The sequence below is a fragment of the Heteronotia binoei genome, chromosome 1 (assembly GCF_032191835.1).
Source record: "Heteronotia binoei isolate CCM8104 ecotype False Entrance Well chromosome 1, APGP_CSIRO_Hbin_v1, whole genome shotgun sequence".
In the NCBI taxonomy this organism is placed as follows: Eukaryota; Metazoa; Chordata; class Lepidosauria; order Squamata; family Gekkonidae; genus Heteronotia; species Heteronotia binoei.
Genome location: NC_083223.1, coordinates 181,129,688 through 181,146,638, shown reverse-complemented (window position 1 = coordinate 181,146,638; position 16,951 = coordinate 181,129,688). Strand labels below are relative to the sequence as shown.

General features: G+C 42.2%; 1 protein-coding gene across 1 annotated transcript in view; it reads left to right on the top strand.

Annotated features, from left to right (window-relative positions):
• Nucleotides 1-16,951, top strand: part of BTBD9 (BTB domain containing 9) — a 376,375-nt gene that overhangs the window by 34,875 nt on the left and 324,549 nt on the right. The window contains exons 5-6 of the mRNA XM_060244929.1: nt 156-375; nt 3,240-3,359. Coding sequence (XP_060100912.1) covers nt 156-375; nt 3,240-3,359 — 340 coding nt within the window. The remainder of the gene's footprint in view (nt 1-155; nt 376-3,239; nt 3,360-16,951) is intronic.

Sequence of the window (16,951 nt, the reverse complement as noted above, 5' to 3'; positions counted from 1 at the left end):
GTAGTAGTGTTTCTCATGCCAGTGTCACAATGACCTTTTGCTTCATTATGCTCACTGTCTTTGTTAGGATAAAATTGCAAAGAGAGCTACTGTTCTATTTTCCGTTTTGGAGGAATTTCCCCCCTCCTCATTTTCCCCCTTTCCATTTCTTTCAGTACCTGGTGAGAACATTGCCACTATGAAATATGGAGCCCAAGTGGTTAAAGGGGAATTGAAATCTGCTTTGTTAGATGGAGACACACAAAACTATGATTTGGATCATGGGTTTTCCCGGCATCCCATTGATGACGACTGCCGTTCTGGTATTGAAATTAAATTAGGTCAACCATCAATAATTAACCACATACGAATACTGCTTTGGGACCGTGATAGCAGGTATGTTCCAAGTCAGCTTAATTGCAAGAAAATGCTTTAGGCCAGGGAAAAGTGCCTAAAGTATTGGTATTAAAGTTACTTGTACCAAAATGCTTACTTAGAATATAAGAGCTCTGCTATATCAGGTCAGTGGTCCATCGAGTCCAACATCTTGTTTGACACAGTGGTCAGACATTTTCCTGGAAGGGGAATAAGGCCAAGACCTTCTTCTGATGTTGCCTTCTAGCACTGGTATTCAGAGGTTACCAACTCTGAATATTAAGGTTCCTTTTACTCACCATCCCTTCCTTCTTATTTTCCTCCCCACATTTTTTCTGCCTTTCTCCTCTCCTCCTCACAGCTTCACCCTTTCCCCTGCTTTCTTGCCTCCCTCCCTGTCTCACCCATTTCTCCATTTTTCTGCCCTCTCTTCACACCTCCGCTCCAGTTTTGCTTGCTTCCCCGAATTTCCCTTTTTGTTTTGTTTTGTTTGCCCATTCATTGATTCTCCCACTCACCTTGAGTTTCAAAATGAAACTGGCAGCCAGTTTGGATGATGATGATGATAACATCTGTGATACTTAAGTGCATTTGCCTGGGCACTCCAAAAAGCTTGCTGAGAGTTTGCTAGGTAATCTCCCCAGATCTCAACACTGAAAAAAATTCTAGTTTATCTGCTCCTTTTGAAAAACTTAATTTTTCTGCAAACCGGAAATTTACAGCAGACATGCAGAGCTATCTTCCCTATCTTTGTGTAGCCCCATAGTTTAGTTTGATCAAGTTTGATCAAGTTTAGAATCATTTGCCTATTTACGCAGGGTGTACAATGCTTCATCTTCAGTTTAGAGAGTTCTTGGAAGTATTTATACACACGCACACAAAAGGTAAGTATGTCCCCTCCTGCATATTTGTATAATTCTTGTAATAGTAATAAGAAAGCATACACTAGTGAGCTGCAGCCAACAACATTCTAGTGTAAGAAAGCAAGTATGCTGTCATCACAATTTTGTGCTTGTTTACTGAGAAGTAAATCTTCCTATGTTCTATGGGTCTTATTCCCAGGAAAATGTACATAAAATTGCCTATTGCAAATTTCACATTTCTGTTAAGTCAGAATGATTCATTTGTAAAAGCTAGTTTGGTGTAGTGGTTGAGTGCATGGACTCTTTTCAGAGAACTGGGTTTAATTCCCCTTCCTCTACATGTACCTGCTGAGTGACCTTGGGTCAATCACAGTTCTCTCAGAGCTGTTCTGCTCAAGAGCAGTTCTTGGAAAGCTCTCTCAGCCCTACAGAGTTTCTGTTGTGGGGAGGGGAAGGGAAGGAGATTGTAAACTACTCTGAGACTGAGTGTAGGGCGGGGTATAAATCCAGTCCAGTCTCTTCTTTTTCTACGATAAATCAACAGAGATTTATCTGATATTGAAGGGGCAGCCCCTGAATAATTAATACCTCCAATAATAATAATATTTGTCACATTGAGTAAAAATATGCTTTGTCTTCAAACTAAGAGGTCTGTTGGCTGGGCTGCATAGCCAAGGCATGCTTCTGAGTGACCTTCCCCCCCCACACATCTTCTCTAGATGGGAAATACTGGAATGTGCCAGTGTGAATGGATAATCCCATCATTGTCTCTCCTCCTCCCGTGGCCCATCTTTACCCCATCTCTGTCAATTTACTATTTTGTTACCTTGTTGTGTCATTTCAGTCTTTCCTGGGAATGTCGAAACCAAATTGTCACCTAGCTGCCCTTCCTGAGTGGTCATACAGAATTAATTTGTTTGAGGATGGTCAGTCTCCTTCAGACTAAATAAGTTTTCAGAAAACTGAAAGGGGGGGAAATGAAGGGGCAGCCGCTGAATAATTAATTAATACCCCCAATAATAATAATATTTGTCATATTGAGTAAAAATATGCTTTGTCTTCAAACTAAGGCGTCTGTTGTAAAACTGCCACTAGAAACTGACTCTACCGCCCAGTGGGTGTGAGCTCCAGCTGTAAGATTAGATAAGGGAACAGCCTCCTACAGGCGACTTGCTGTAAATAGATAGCGTAGAGGCATTGTGTCATGGAATTTTACCAGGGAGAATTTAGTAGAGGTGGGGCCCTTTGAAATCAGATAAGCCTGTGTGCCTGCCTGCTTGTTTTCTGTGTGAATAAAACTGTCTGTATGTAGAATGATTTTAACTCAGTCATTTTGGGGGCCCATGCCTGACTGGGTTCTGCTTATGGTACCATAAAGTAAACCTCGCTTCAAACCAGTAAGTCTGTGCGGACCTTGTTATTTCTCTGCTTCAACATGTTTTATTCAGATCAAGAAATGTAACAAGGGCGTGAGTTACTGAGAAAAAAAAGAATAGAAAAGGGATTACAACACCAAATAAACATATTACCTTTTTCATTCTCTTTTTACTGTATACTGATGTTGAATGTTCTGCAGAATCTCTCCTGTTTCCATGCTGATGTTGTAGAAGAAATAACTACAGTTCATGTTCTGATTTAGACTGCGGAAGAGGAATACCAATTATTTTTTATGACTTAGGCATGTTAAATGTATGCATTTAATGTCTTATCATGTTTGAAGAGGGACTGCTTCATTTTATTGAGATGGTGAATCTGGATGTTAAAAAGACCTCAAAGTATTTTTATTATGTAATTATATTTCAGCTGGAGATACCTGTGGCAAATAATTTTTGTGGAGCTGCAGTCTTGGTTGCATTAAAAAGTAATACTGTTTTATATTGCTACTTAAAGGCATAATTTTCCAAGCACTTTTCTTTATCCTATGTCCTATGGAGTTCATGTGACCTTAATGTGGTCAGCCTCTAGGATTAATTAAGTATACTGTATAAAATTAATATGTTAATAATTTTGCTGTCCCTATAGATCTTACTCTTATTATATTGAAGTGTCTATGGATGAGCTGGACTGGATTCGTGTAATTGATCACTCCAAATATCTTTGTCGGTCATGGCAAAAACTGTATTTTCCAGCCCGGGTCTGCAGGTCAGTGCATAATGTGATTACGTTGGTGGACTTCTCTTTTAATGTTGGTTTGAACTGTTTTGATTTTGATGCTTAGTTTTACAGGACAATCCTATTCAGAGTTACTCCAGTCTAAACCAATTGAAATAATTACATTAGACATATGCACAGAACTGCACAGTTAAGAGCCTGTTTGAGGAGCAGAGCAGATGGAAATAGCTCTCCCCTTGCTGGAACAGACAGGCAGGCAGGCACTCATGATCTAGCCACAGTGATCCATGCTTTGATTACATCCGTAATAGATTACTGTAATTTGAAATTGAAATAATTACATTAGACATATGCACAGAACTGCACAGTTAAGAGCCTGTTTTCAAGAAACATAGTGCCTTTTATCAGCTTTGGTCGATATATTGAAGGTGTTTGGCTGATACACCAAAGGTGTTCAGCTGTTCCTTGAAAAGCATGATTTATTTATTTAGGACACTATTAACCTGCTTCACTATTAACCTAGTTCATAAGACAAATGGCAACAACTCTGCCCTTGATTAAACAGTCCCTCCTCAAGCAGGTCGGCACTCACTTCCTTCCCTCCTAGCAGGCAGCTTCTTTATAGTTGGAGGAGGAGCAGAGCAGATGGAAATAGCTCTCCCCTTGCTGGAACAGACAGGCAGGCAGGCACTCATGATCTAGCCACAGTGATCCATGCTTTGATTACATCCGTAATAGATTACTGTAATTTGAAAATGGTGCAAAACTAAATGCTACAGCTAGGCAATTGCCAGAGGCAGTATCCATGAACCCTAGTGCTGGGCTGTCTATTTGTTTCCAGGCACACTTTAAAGTGTTGGTTCTTACCTTTTAAGCCCTAAATGGTTAGGAACATGGGTATTTGAAGGGCTGCCTCCTTCCATACTGGCTGACCTGCCAGTTAAGATTTGCCTGACAAGCCTTTCTCTCTGTGTTGTCAGATGTGAGGAAGGTAGCAACCAGAGCCAAGGCATTTTCAGTAGTTACACCTCACTTAAGGAATGTCCTTCCTCCTGAGGCTTGCCTGGCACCTGAATTGCTTTCTTTCAGGCACCAGGGCAAAATATTTCTGTTCATCCAGCTTTTAATTAAGGATTGATTTTAAAAAACACTGTTTTCATCTGGAAATTGTTTTTTTAAGCTGTCTGTGATGTGTTTTCATGGTTTTTTTTTTAAAGGCTGAGCTACATTTTTATGCAGGATTTTAATTAATATGTTTTTTATTTTTATTTTGTAAGCTTCCTCAGGTAGAAGCAGCATAAAAGTTTCCTAAAGAAATAAATAAAATAAAAGAACTTGGATTTTGAAAAATCAGAGCAATTTTTGAGGTAGGTGTGTGGTGTTGAATGGTCAACATCACACACCCAAGTTGAAATGTGTTATAACTTTCTCTCCCCTTCCTTCCACCCCCGTATCTTAACTCACAATAATATATGTGCCAGTTATTGTCATGTTTGTAAGTTCAGTTTTCTTTCAGTGTTACAGATTAAGTAGTATGTATGTGGTTTAGTTGTACATTATGAGCATTATAGAAAATGTTTTCATTTAGTACTTTTCTTTTGATAAGTGTTTTGTAATTGCAGTTAAGAATGAATATTGGACCTGAATTGTGGGAAAGAGTTATTGAAAATTCAAAAAGAATTTTCATGTACATGCTCAGTGAGCAAATGTCTAATTTAGAAACCTCTCTTTTAAAACGACCACCCTTTTAAAATGCCGAAAATTAATTCTTGCCAGAGAACCAAGTAAAAATTTCATCAGAACCACTTTGCTGTTGCTATAGAAGGTGTTTGTTTTTGTTATTCAGGCAGAAGCATTGTAATATTCAATAAAATGTCATTTTCCGCTCCAGTAGATTGCTGATGTTTAACAGAGACTCCTGTTGACAGTGTGCAAGATGAACTCTGATCTGAAAAATATCTTTATTTTCCCGCTTGGCCACTCTTTGTGTGGGGTTCTTTTTGCCATTGTGGGGAATGGGGTGGGTGTGGGCATGTGTAGATACACACGTATTTGTGCAGATTTAACATCATCTTCTAATTTAGATAGAAAAATAATCAGGTTTAATGAAGTATGCAGGAGTAAAAGCTCCAGGGGAAAAACTCTGAGAGAGATTCAAGAAGTAACATCGGTGTCTTCAGGGAATGCAGTTTTAGCTCTTTCCTTTGAAGTCCTCATGGGGTTCAAGGCAACAGTGACTTCAAAAATAATAAGTTGCTTTTTAGGGGGAAGATGAGTACATTTTAAAATACTGAATGTAGTCATTTCTTGTAATTTTTTTCTTATGCATTAACATTTAAAATAAATTTTAAAGAGACAAGCTGCTCCTCCTGCTGGAAGCATAAGATTGTTATGGGGCATTTCGAGATGCAAAGGGAAGCATGGTTCTTTGATTTCTGAAGTACTGGAGAAGGGATCCACATAGATTTATTTTGTTCTGTCACCCCTTTTCTCCATCCCTACAAGGATGGGAGAGTTCCTGCAGACCTTGTTCCTCCCCTGTTGCATTTGACTTGGAAGCTACTTTTTCTGAGATATCCAGATTTCATGTGCTCTTGATGCATCTGAGGCCTGAATTGCACAAGTAAAAAAAATAGTTCTGTGTGAAGCTGTTGTGGAATGGTCCCACTTTTGTTGAGTTGTGGTTACTTGTTTGGCATGTTCTGAAGTATTTCTACAAGGACATCTTATTCAAAGGACTTTTGTAAATATTGGCAATCGTGACATTTTCTGATGCTAAATTAGGTATGAGGGGCAGGATAAGAGACAAAGCTTGTATCTCACCAACATAACTAGTTTAAAAGGAAAGGCATAGGTCAGAATCAAGACTGCTGTGCATAGTGCACAGCATAGTGCACAGCTCCCATGAACAGTTTTCTGACTCTACCCCCATTTCAGAGGCTCTGTTGGAGTGACACCTCTTCAGATTCAAAGAGCTATTCTCAGAAGGAAATATTATCCCATTTTTATGCACATGTGGAAGGGCTTTCTATTTACGGAAGGGATTGTACCTTGACAGCAGCTGTTCTTTTTGTAACATTAGAGTTCACATGGGAAGTTCTTGCTATCACTGCCTTCCTTGTACATGAATTCTTTGAGCCCCCAAGTCAGCCTTTAGGGTTTGGGGAGGCTAGGAAACATTGTGAGATACAATGCAAGAGCTCATGCAGAAAGAGACTGCAAGAAGAGCAGTGTTCCATTTGTCTTGGTTTGCTTCTCTTAACTTGCAGACTGAGGTTTTGCATTAAAGAATATCAGCTTCATACAAATATTATCACACTGCCACACCAGAGGAGCTTGTTCCTTCAAATGCATACCCAATTTTAGTTAGTTTATTAATATTTAAATGTATGCCAGAAGTTTCATAGTCAACAAAGACTGGTTTAGTCTGCCTTATCAGTCATTCATTGCATTACTTTCAATATATTTCAACTAGTATTGCAGTCTGAAATTGGTTCTGAATAGCATTTTGAAAATACAAATTAGCTTCTATTGTTACTTTCTATGCATAGAGCATTTCAGTACATGGACAGAGTAAATTAAACTGTTTGCATAAGTTATATCTATGTATGGCAGGTAACCTGCTATTAGTCAGTGGAATAGGTCTAAAGGTGCCCTTCAGTATGCAGAATTTCACTTCAGTTCATGGAAGTGTTTTCTGCCTTTGAGGAACAGTAGAAGCAGCTGTTTTCTTTCCACATACAGTACTTTGGATCAATTTTTGTCTAATTTTCTTTATATGATACTCTGCACTTCTGTGTTCCCTTCTGCATGAAGCATAAGCATGTGTTAGAATAGTGGATTTGCTTTTCAGATTCATAAGAATTTTGCTGTGATGTGTTTAAAAATATAAAGGAATTTTGGCCCATCACTTCTCTCTAAAATAAAACTGCTTTGATCAGAAGGTCAGACTTTGAGGATTAGTTGAGCAGCTTTGCAACTCTTTAAGATTCCCGTTTTCAGTGTATGGCCTGTGAGCATCTGAGGCTGCACCACTGTTAAAGCTAAGCAGGTCAGGGTTTGATTCTTGGATGGGTGACCCCATAGAGGAGTAGGATATAGGTATATCTTTTAAAAGTTATTTCCCTGTTGTTCATAGAGACCTGCCCAGTTCACTGACTGAATGTAGTCAAAGTTCACAGTTTGGTAAAGGTGCTCTTGCTTGTCAAATAAAGTTAATATATAATCATGCTATAAATGAAGGCTTGCTGGATGCACATCTTCACATTTAGCTGTATGTCATTCATTTGTGTGCTCAATATGTATTTCTATTCTTATTGTAGTTGGAATTACATCTTATGATTTGCTAACATTAGTGGGATAAAACTTTGATTTAGAACAGATGGCTAAGTCAACTTCAGTGTGAATGAATAAGGTCTGTCTAGTTTTGTGTATGGAAGGCAACTTGGTTGCAGTACCTTCAATTGCTACATTATAAGCTACTTCAGTACTATGAAAAATGAGACATGAACTGCAGCCTCTCGGATAAGAATTTGAATTTTTGCTATGGCAGTTTAACTGTCTCGATACTTTATATAATAAAGATGCCAAAAATCATGAACTAAACTTTTGGAGGTCCAAAAATATCGCAATACTATCCCAAGCATTGAGTTTTGCAAAAATATTAGCAGAATGGAACAAAATTAACTGGTGCAGTCTACAACTAGAGACTCACAAAAAATGTGCCAGATGGTTTTTAGGTGAGTCAAGGCTGGCTGCAAAGAGGACTGTCCCAGCTTTGCTGCCATCCTTGGTCAAGCTAAAAACCACTTTTTCTTTTTCCGGGCATCCTTAGGGCACTGAGAATGGGACTGCTGGAATGACGCAAACAGGTCTACTTTCATAGCCTAAAGAATGGCTAGGAGAGGGAGTGTCAAAACTCTTTCAAATCATTTTCAGGGCTCTGACAGCATACCATCTGATGTTGTCTCAGCAGATCAACTCTCATGACCCTGAGAGAGCTGAAAAGGGAAAGAGTGCTGTGCTCCTTACCAAACAATTATCAGGGCTCAGAGAGCATGACTTCTATTTTTTCTCTAGCAACCATGTTCTGTCTTCCCATGATGGCAAAATGGGGATCTGGAAGGACTTGGGGGAGGGGGGGAGGAAATCTAATTTCTCCACCGCAGCTGGACGCCCCCTTCTCTCCCTCTCACATCCCCATTCTCTGCTCCCCCTTTACATATCCCACTTGCTGGGACTAGTAGCACTGCCAAAGGAGATGTGGAGCCATTCCCTTTCAAAAAGCCCATTCAAATTAAGCCAGAAATGCTGTCATGGGAGCCCCCATACTTTCCTTGGCACTGCTGCAGACCAGCCAGCTCTAGCTAATCAAGGGTCTGAGCCTGGAGAAGAAAGTGTGCCAGACATGCTTTCTGCCCCAAACCCAGCCCCCCCCCCCTTACCTGGCTGTTGGGGAGGCTTGGACGTACTGTTTTCTCTAAGCTCCTCCCTCCAGCCACTGACTAGGGGTTTGGGCTTGGAATGTTCTAAACCCACATCCTGATCATATGACTGGCAGTAGTTTAGGATGGGAGGCTTAGAACAGAAAATGCACCCTGCGCATACTTTGTGCTCCAAATCTCTTGCCATTGGCAGCAGGATGAGGGGTGGAGGGAAAAACATATCCAGCCCAGACCTTCCCCCCATTACCTGGCCCATGGAAGGGGGGCGAAGCTTGTAGGGGGAAAAAAAATCTGCTGCTGTAAGGCTTCCAATGTCATCCCACCACCAGCCACTTCCAGGCTGGTTTCCAGTGAGCTTCTTGTGGTACATAGCATCTTACTTGGAACTTTTTTAGTAATGATTTTTGCACTTGCTGTGGCTATCATTCTCCATTTGAGAGGATTTTAACACCCCCCCCCCCAAAAAAAATCATCTTTTGTGTTAGAATTTTTCCAAATCCCACCTTTCTGTGTGTGGCTCAATTGTGCAGATCTCTTGGTTTGTGCTGTGGGGCTGTATTTATAATTTAGATATGTAGATATTTAGATTGAACATATATATGAACATATGAAACTGCCTTATACTGAATCAGACCCTCGGTCCATCTAAGTCAGTATTGTCTACTCAAACTGGCAGCGGCTCTCCAGGATCTCAAGCTGAGGTTTTTCACACCTATTTGCCTGGATCCTTTTAGTTGGAGATGCCGGGGATTGAACCTGGGACCTTCTGCTTCCCAAGCAGATGCTCTATCACTGAGCCACCGTCCCTCCCCTAGATTGGTGTTTGTAAGGAAATACTTAGTTAACACACAGTGGTGCTGTTTTAAAAAAAGATCTTATGACTTCACCTCTTTGAGGGTTTTTTTGGTTCAGTTAAAGTTTTTGAATCTGTAAATAGTCTGTACTTATTTATAATTTAATGTTGTCCATTATTATTATATTAAAAAAACAAAATGATAGCAAGCTATATTTTAAATGCTGCCTTGTGTAGAACATGTTGCTTCTTTCTGGCTTTGTTCAGTGTGTTACTGTTTTGTCATTCTCCAGTGGTCCTTAGAGTGGGGAAGTCCTTCTACTCCTGGGAATACAGCTGCTCCTCTCCAAGGGCAGGGCTGGCAGATGATTGATCCTGGAGGGGAGGGGTTGTCCCCCAGTCCCTGCCCTTTGAGCAGGATGTGTTGGCTGAGCTCTGTCGAGCAGAAAAACAGAAGAACACACCAACAAGGCCACTCAGGAGAGGAAGGTAGTTTCCTTTCCCAATCTACTCTTGGGGCCATGGACAGGACAGCAGTCAGCAATGAGTGCCAGGAAAACCCCGGACGGCTGCGGGCAAACACTGACTTCTGCAGTGGGTTGACTGGTTCACCTGCTCTCCTCCTGAAAACTGCACTGGCTGCCAATACTATACCGGATTTGTTACAAGGTGCTGGTTATTACCTTTAAAGCCCTATATGGCTTAGAACCTGCCTACCTTAGGGACCATCTCTCCCCACATGTTCCCCAGAGAGTACTCAGATCGGGATCACAAAATCTATTAGTAATCCCTGGGCTGAAGGAGGCCCGTTTGAAATCAACCAGAGACAGGGCCTTCTCACTTGTAGCCCCCTGCTGGTGGAACCAACTGCCAGATGAAGTGAGGGCCTTACAGAACCTTGTGCAGTTCCGCAGGGCCTGCAAGACTGTCCTCTTCCGGCTGGCATTCAATTGACTTGGCACCAGCTGAATATCCCTGGGCCAAGGGAGGCCAGACTGAAAGCCACCCGGGACCGGGCCTTCTCTATTACTGCTCCACTACTGTGGAACCAACTCCCTGAGGAGGTGAGGGCCCTACGATGTTTAGAGGGATTCCGTAAGGCCTGTAAGACGCACCTTTTCAGGATGGCCTTCAACTAGCGAAAAAACTTGTGACAAAACTAGATATGCTGCTAGAAATGCTTTTATTCTTGAAATGTTTACTTCTGAAATTTATTGAAACCTGTTTATAACGCCATACTGTTATGTTAATTTTAATACTCTGTAATTGTTTTAACCATGTTTTATAAGTATAATTGATGTAATGTGTGTTTTATGTTGTGAGCCGCCCTGAGCCTGCTCCGGCGGGGAGGGCGGGATAGAAATAAAAATTTATTATTATTATTATATTTAAGAGAAGTGGAAGAAGGCCGCCACCACCAGAATAGCACCAACTCAATATTCTGGCTTTTCTGTTTTAACTGTTTTAATCATTGTATATCTATTTTATTACTGAATGTGTAATTTTAATACTCATTAATTTAATTGTTTATGGGATTTTATGTTGTGAGCCGCCCTGAGCCTGCTTCATCGGGGAGGGCGGGATATAAATCAAATAAATAAATAAACCTTCAGGGACATTAGGAGGGTAGTGGCTGAGTTGGCAGGAGCTGGTGGAGAAACACAATAACCCCAGTGGCTATCTGTGTGGCTGAAGAACTTGGTTCTGTTGCTCTCAGGAAAACTACCACCTCATGAGGAGCAGCTGGCAGTTCCTACTGACAAATCCCCCCCTCTTCTGAAACATAAATAGAACAAAATGGCTGTCTCATCTGTCTTCCCCAGCTCCCAGGGCATGGATGATGCAACCTGCGAGTTTGATCTAGTTAACTCATCCTCCTCCAACATCACCCAGAACATGCCTCAAGAGATCCAAACAGTAGACCTCTCAGGAAAGGATGCAAAAGTGTATCTACTTTCTTGGCTAAAGTCTGAAATGAGAAAGAAGTTTAGAGAGTGGCAGGAGTCCTCCCTTTCCTCTCATGAAAGATATAGACATGCCCACAAACAGCTGAGACACCACAGGGAAGAGAGTCGTAGCAGGTCTCTCTTTCTACCTAGAAATAAAAAGAGTAAGCATGAACTCAGTGTTCAGACAGATTACAGCCCTCTTAGGAGTGACCACAAAAGAGAATTGGATTCCACTAGCTCCTCTTCCCACAAAGAGGAAGGTGAACTCTCAGAGGAAGAGGCAGAGATGGTCCCCCCTGTACAAAATAGGCTTTTCCCAAGGTTCTGAGAATGCTGGAACTTTTTTACCCTGAAGGTGAAGGAAGAAGAGGATGCAGAGTTCCATATGGGGTCAGAGAAAACCATCCCTAAGTTGGGGACTAAACCAGTTATGGTTACTTTGTCTGCAGGTTTCTTTGCCCTAATGAAGGCAAGAATGGGAATACCCTACCAAACCTCAAGCTAATCACCCTGTCTTTTCTAAGTTTTATGCTCTCATACCAGAAGCAACAAAGAAGATCAAACTACTAGCAGTGGACAACCCAATCAATATCTTGACATCCACTTCGGTTTTACCTATGGACCCAGATGGGTTACCAAAGAATACAAATGACAAATGCATCTAATGGGCCCTATGCAGAGATCTTGAGGCCTTAGCTGACTCCCTCCATGCATCATTCACAGGTTATTTACTTACCAGAGCAGCCTACTCGGTCTTCAGAGTTGGCAAAAACCAACAGCAACATTGCCAAGGAACTTAAGGATGAGCTTAAGAAGACTGCCTTAGCCATGACTTTTGTGGCTAATGCTGTGCTAGACATTCTTCAGTAATCAGCCAGGGCAGTGGCTGCCAGCGTAATTGCAATGCTCAGTACTTGACTGTGGAAGTGGGATGCAGATCCTTCAGCCTGGGCAAACAGGAAACTTATTTGGAGAAGGACTGGATAAGTGAGGGGCCAGTTTGGTGGAGTGGTTAAGTGTGCAGACTTTTATTTGGGAGAACCAGATTTGATTCCCCACTGCTCCACTTGCAGCTGCTGGAATGGCCTTGGGTCAGCCACAGCTCTTGCAGAACTGTCCTTGAAAGGGCAGCTTCTGTGAGAGCTCTCTCAGCCCCACCTACCTCACAGGGTGTCTGTTGTGGGGGAGGAAGGTAAAGAAGATTGTGAGTCACTGAGATTCAGAGTGAAGGGTGGGGTATAAATCTAATATCGTCTTCATGTTCTTCTACCCGGTGGAAGGTTAGGAGAAGAAAAAAAGTTCTTCCTTCCAGGAAGCAAGACAATAAATCTTAGAAGCATTTCCAGCCTTTTTGGGACTTCATATGTGACTCCAGGTCAGGCTGCAACAAATGCTTTAGGGGAAAGTGATAGTCTAAGTCCAGAGAGACCAGATTCCCCTCCTTCATCAGCAAGCAAGGACAGATGTCCAAGGGTACAAAGAAAAGCTCTTCAGCATGACTGTGCCAAGGACGCAGACAGTCATGGTGTTGGAGGTTGTCTTCAAAGATTTGTACCACAGTGGCACAGGACTGTTGCTGACAGATGGGCGCTGGACACCATGACATATGGCTACCATACAGAATTTCTGAAATTTCCATATGATTGTTTCCTAGACATCCCAAGAAGTCGCTCAGCATAGAGACAGAAGCTACTGACAGTAGCCATTCACAATCTTCTGGAGATTGGTGCTATAGAGCTAGTCCCACATGAGGAAATGTCACAAGGAGTATACTCGGGGACATCAAAGCTATTCTGGATTTGAAGTGGTTAAACAAACAAGTTATAACCAAGAAATTCAAGATGGAGATATTAAAGTCCATTCTAGTGTCCATCTAGCAAAGGGACTTCATGGCTTCCATAGATCTATCCAAGACGTATTTATGAACATATAACATATGAGCATATGAAGCTGCCTTATACTGAATCAGACCCTCGGTCCATCAAAGTCAGTATTGTCTACTCATACTGGCAGCGGCTCTCCAGGGTCTCAAGCTGAGGTTTTTCACACCTATTTGCCTGGACCCTTTTAGCTGGAGATGCCGGGGATTGAACCTGGGACCTTCTGCTTACCAAGCAGATGCTCTACCACTGAGCCGCCGTCCCTCCCAATAACTCATTTACACATTCCAATAACTCAGTCACATCAAAGGTACAGTAGGAGGCATTTCCAGTATCATGCACTTCCCTTCAGTCTGAAGTCCTCCCTGTGAGTTTTCACCAAAGTCCTGGTTGCTCTAGTTGCCTTTCTGAGACTCCAGAGGGTATCCTTGTTTTCATATTTAGAAGACACTTGGTCAGGGCTCCTCCATGAGAAAGATTCTGGAAAAGAAGACTATGGAAATGTTGTTTCAACTTAATGAATCGCCCCATCCTGGCCAGTGCCAGGATCTGGGTGATGTACAACACAAGAATAAAATATATACATTTAAATCAATAAAGCCAATTACATTAAAAGAAATTATAAACCCCAATGGAGTCTCATTTAAAGTGCTATTGTTCAGTTCCCAGTCTCATTTAAAGTGCTATTGTTCAGTTCCCAGTCATTACATCACAGGTGGGGGAATCCACCCAGTGGGGGTAGAGAGAAAAAGGTGCCAGCACGGCAACTGTTGCTGTCCTTATTCAAAGGCTTGGTGGAACATCTCTGCCTTATAGGCCCTGTGAAACTGTAAAAGATCCCGCAGGGCCCTGATGTCTTCTGACAGAGCATTCCACCAAATCGGGGCCAGGACTGAAAAAGTCCTGGATCTCATTGAGGAAAGCTGGACCTCTTTAGGGTCAGAGATCACCAGCAGGTTTCGACTAGTGAAGCATAACACCCTTCCAGGGACATAGTGGAGGAGGCAGTTCCGTAGATATGTTGGACCCAGACTGCTCAAGGCAAAGGTTATAACCAAAACCTTGAATCTGACCCAGTACTCAACCAGCAGCCAGTGTAGTGCAGTACAGGTAGGATATGCGCCATCTGTGGCATTCCCGTCAGGACTCATGCCGCCATATTTTGGACCCATTGAAGCTTCCAGGTCATACCCAGGGGTAGGCCAGTATAAAGTGAGTTACAGGAATCTAATCTGGAGGTGACCGTTGCATGGATTACTGTGGTCAGGCCCGAGCAAAAAAAGAGGAGAGCTAGGTGCCGGGCTTGGTGGAGATGAAAAAATGCCAGCTTGGCAATATGTGTGACCTGAGCCTCCATTGGAAGTGAGATATCCAGTGTCATCCCTAAACTCTTGATGGTGGGCACTGGTATTAGCACCCTGTCAAGAGTTGACAGTCTGCGCTCCAACTCCAACCCTCTCCTCCCAACCACAGAACCTCCATTTTTGATGGGTTCAGCTTCAACCTGCTCTTCCTTAACCAGCCCACCATGCCCTCCAAGCTCTCAGCCAGAGATGATGGATCCGTGGCCGAATGGTAATCCAACAGCAAATATAGCTGGGTGTCATCTGCATTTTGATGACATCCCAGCCCAAAGCTCCATACCAGCTGGGCAGGGGGGCGCATATAGACGTTGAATAGCATTGGGGAGCCCCTTGTGGAACTCCACACAGGAGGGGGTATCTAGTGAACACATTCTTGCCTTGCGCCACTCTCTTTCCCTGACTAACATATTAGTCTTGTACCAGGAGACTTTGCAGTGGGTCAGGTTCCATGTACATCCCCTTTAGAGGTTCTTACTTCCTTACGAGGATGCCATAACACACAAGAGAGTGCAGAAGATACAGCTTCCAGAGACAGTGAAACAAGAACTTCTACAGTGGCTGATGCTGTCTCATTTCTTTCAGAGTCTACCACTTAGTTGAACTCAAACAGCAGGTGGTGACAACTGATGCCAGCCTATTGGGGGGGGGGGGGGCTCATGCTCAAGGGAGGATAGCCCAAGGGAGCTGGACTCTGGTGGAAACTGCAAACTTCATATAAACTTCATAGAGCTCCAGGCCATCAGACTGGCTCTACTTCGCTTTGGGGACCCACTGGAGGAACATCATATATTGATCCAGACAGACAGGTTATGTCAACAGGCAGGTGAGGTGAGGTTCAGATCCCTACAAAAGGAAGCAAGGAAACAGATCCAATGGACAGTCCCTAAAGCAGATCACAATGATGCAGTCACAGATTCACTTTGAGTCATGCAAGAAATGCTGGCATTTGAGGAACGTTCTAATGACTACCAGAGAATGGAAGATTTGTCTTTACTTTGAAGATTCCTTCTCGGTGGTCCAGGAGTGGTGCAGTCCTCCACACCATTTTAAGGGCAACTGCTTCCATATTCTGGATAGAGTTCTGAATTTTCTGTTGTACTATCTCTAGCACATTTGTTAGGATAAGGAACCTTGGTTTTTTCTTTTGGAAAGGTAGAAAGGAAGAAAGAGGTGTTTAAGAGGGGGTGTTGAGGTAGTTTTCTTTGTTACAGTTTGGTTGGAACTACAATAACTGGGGTCAAGGACTTGGGTGGGGTGGTTTGTTTACTGGTTTTCCTGTGGGGGAGGGAAGTGTGTCCCCCCATGTTCTTTGAGAAAACTCATATGCAGATAGTTATGGCTTGGTGAATGACTGCAAATCCAGGGGACAGACCCCTCCCCTTCAGGATTAATCATCTGCCAGCCCTGCCCTGGACAGAAGAAGCTGTATTCCTAGGAGTAGAAGGACTGCCCTTCTCCTGGACCAAAGAGAAGGAAGCTTTACAGTAAGTGAAGCTAAATCTTCCATTTTACAATATCTAAAATTCCAGGCCCATTTATTGACTGTGTTATATTTTCAGATAGCAAGCCGCCAGTGGTTGGAATAAAAGCATGGCATAATCAGCATTTTTAGACCCCTGTATAAGAAAAGAGTCCTGCACTGCTAACCTTGAATGTGTGTGTCAATTTAATTGCCCTCACTGATTGTAAAATATACATGTAAGTAGGGTACAATAATGCAGTTTTCCCACGGTTACTCTGTAACCAAGATTGCACAAGATTTTGACAGATACTGTTATTTTGGGTACTTTTAAAAAAAAATTACCACTCAACAGTGAGGGAATGATGAAAAGTGGAATAGTATAGATTGAATAGTCTTTTGTAATTCCTTGTATTCTGAATGACATCTGGTTTTTATATTGTTCTCTAAAACAAACTACTTTGTTGAATGCTGAAATCCTTTGATAAACATGCATTGTCTTTGTTTTCTTTGTAGCAGAGAACTGTTTTCTAGTAATCTAGAAGGCTGACACATTGAGTTCAGAACTAGGTGTAAAAGTATCTTCCTTTTAGGGAGAGCTAGCAAGAAGAGCCTTCCCTGTTGATTTCTGTGTAATGGAAGTGGTGAGCAAGACCAGTTGTGTCCTTGCCATGCCCATTAGCTTTTCTGCATAGTCAAACATTGGATAATGCTTGCTGGTGAAAATCTTTCT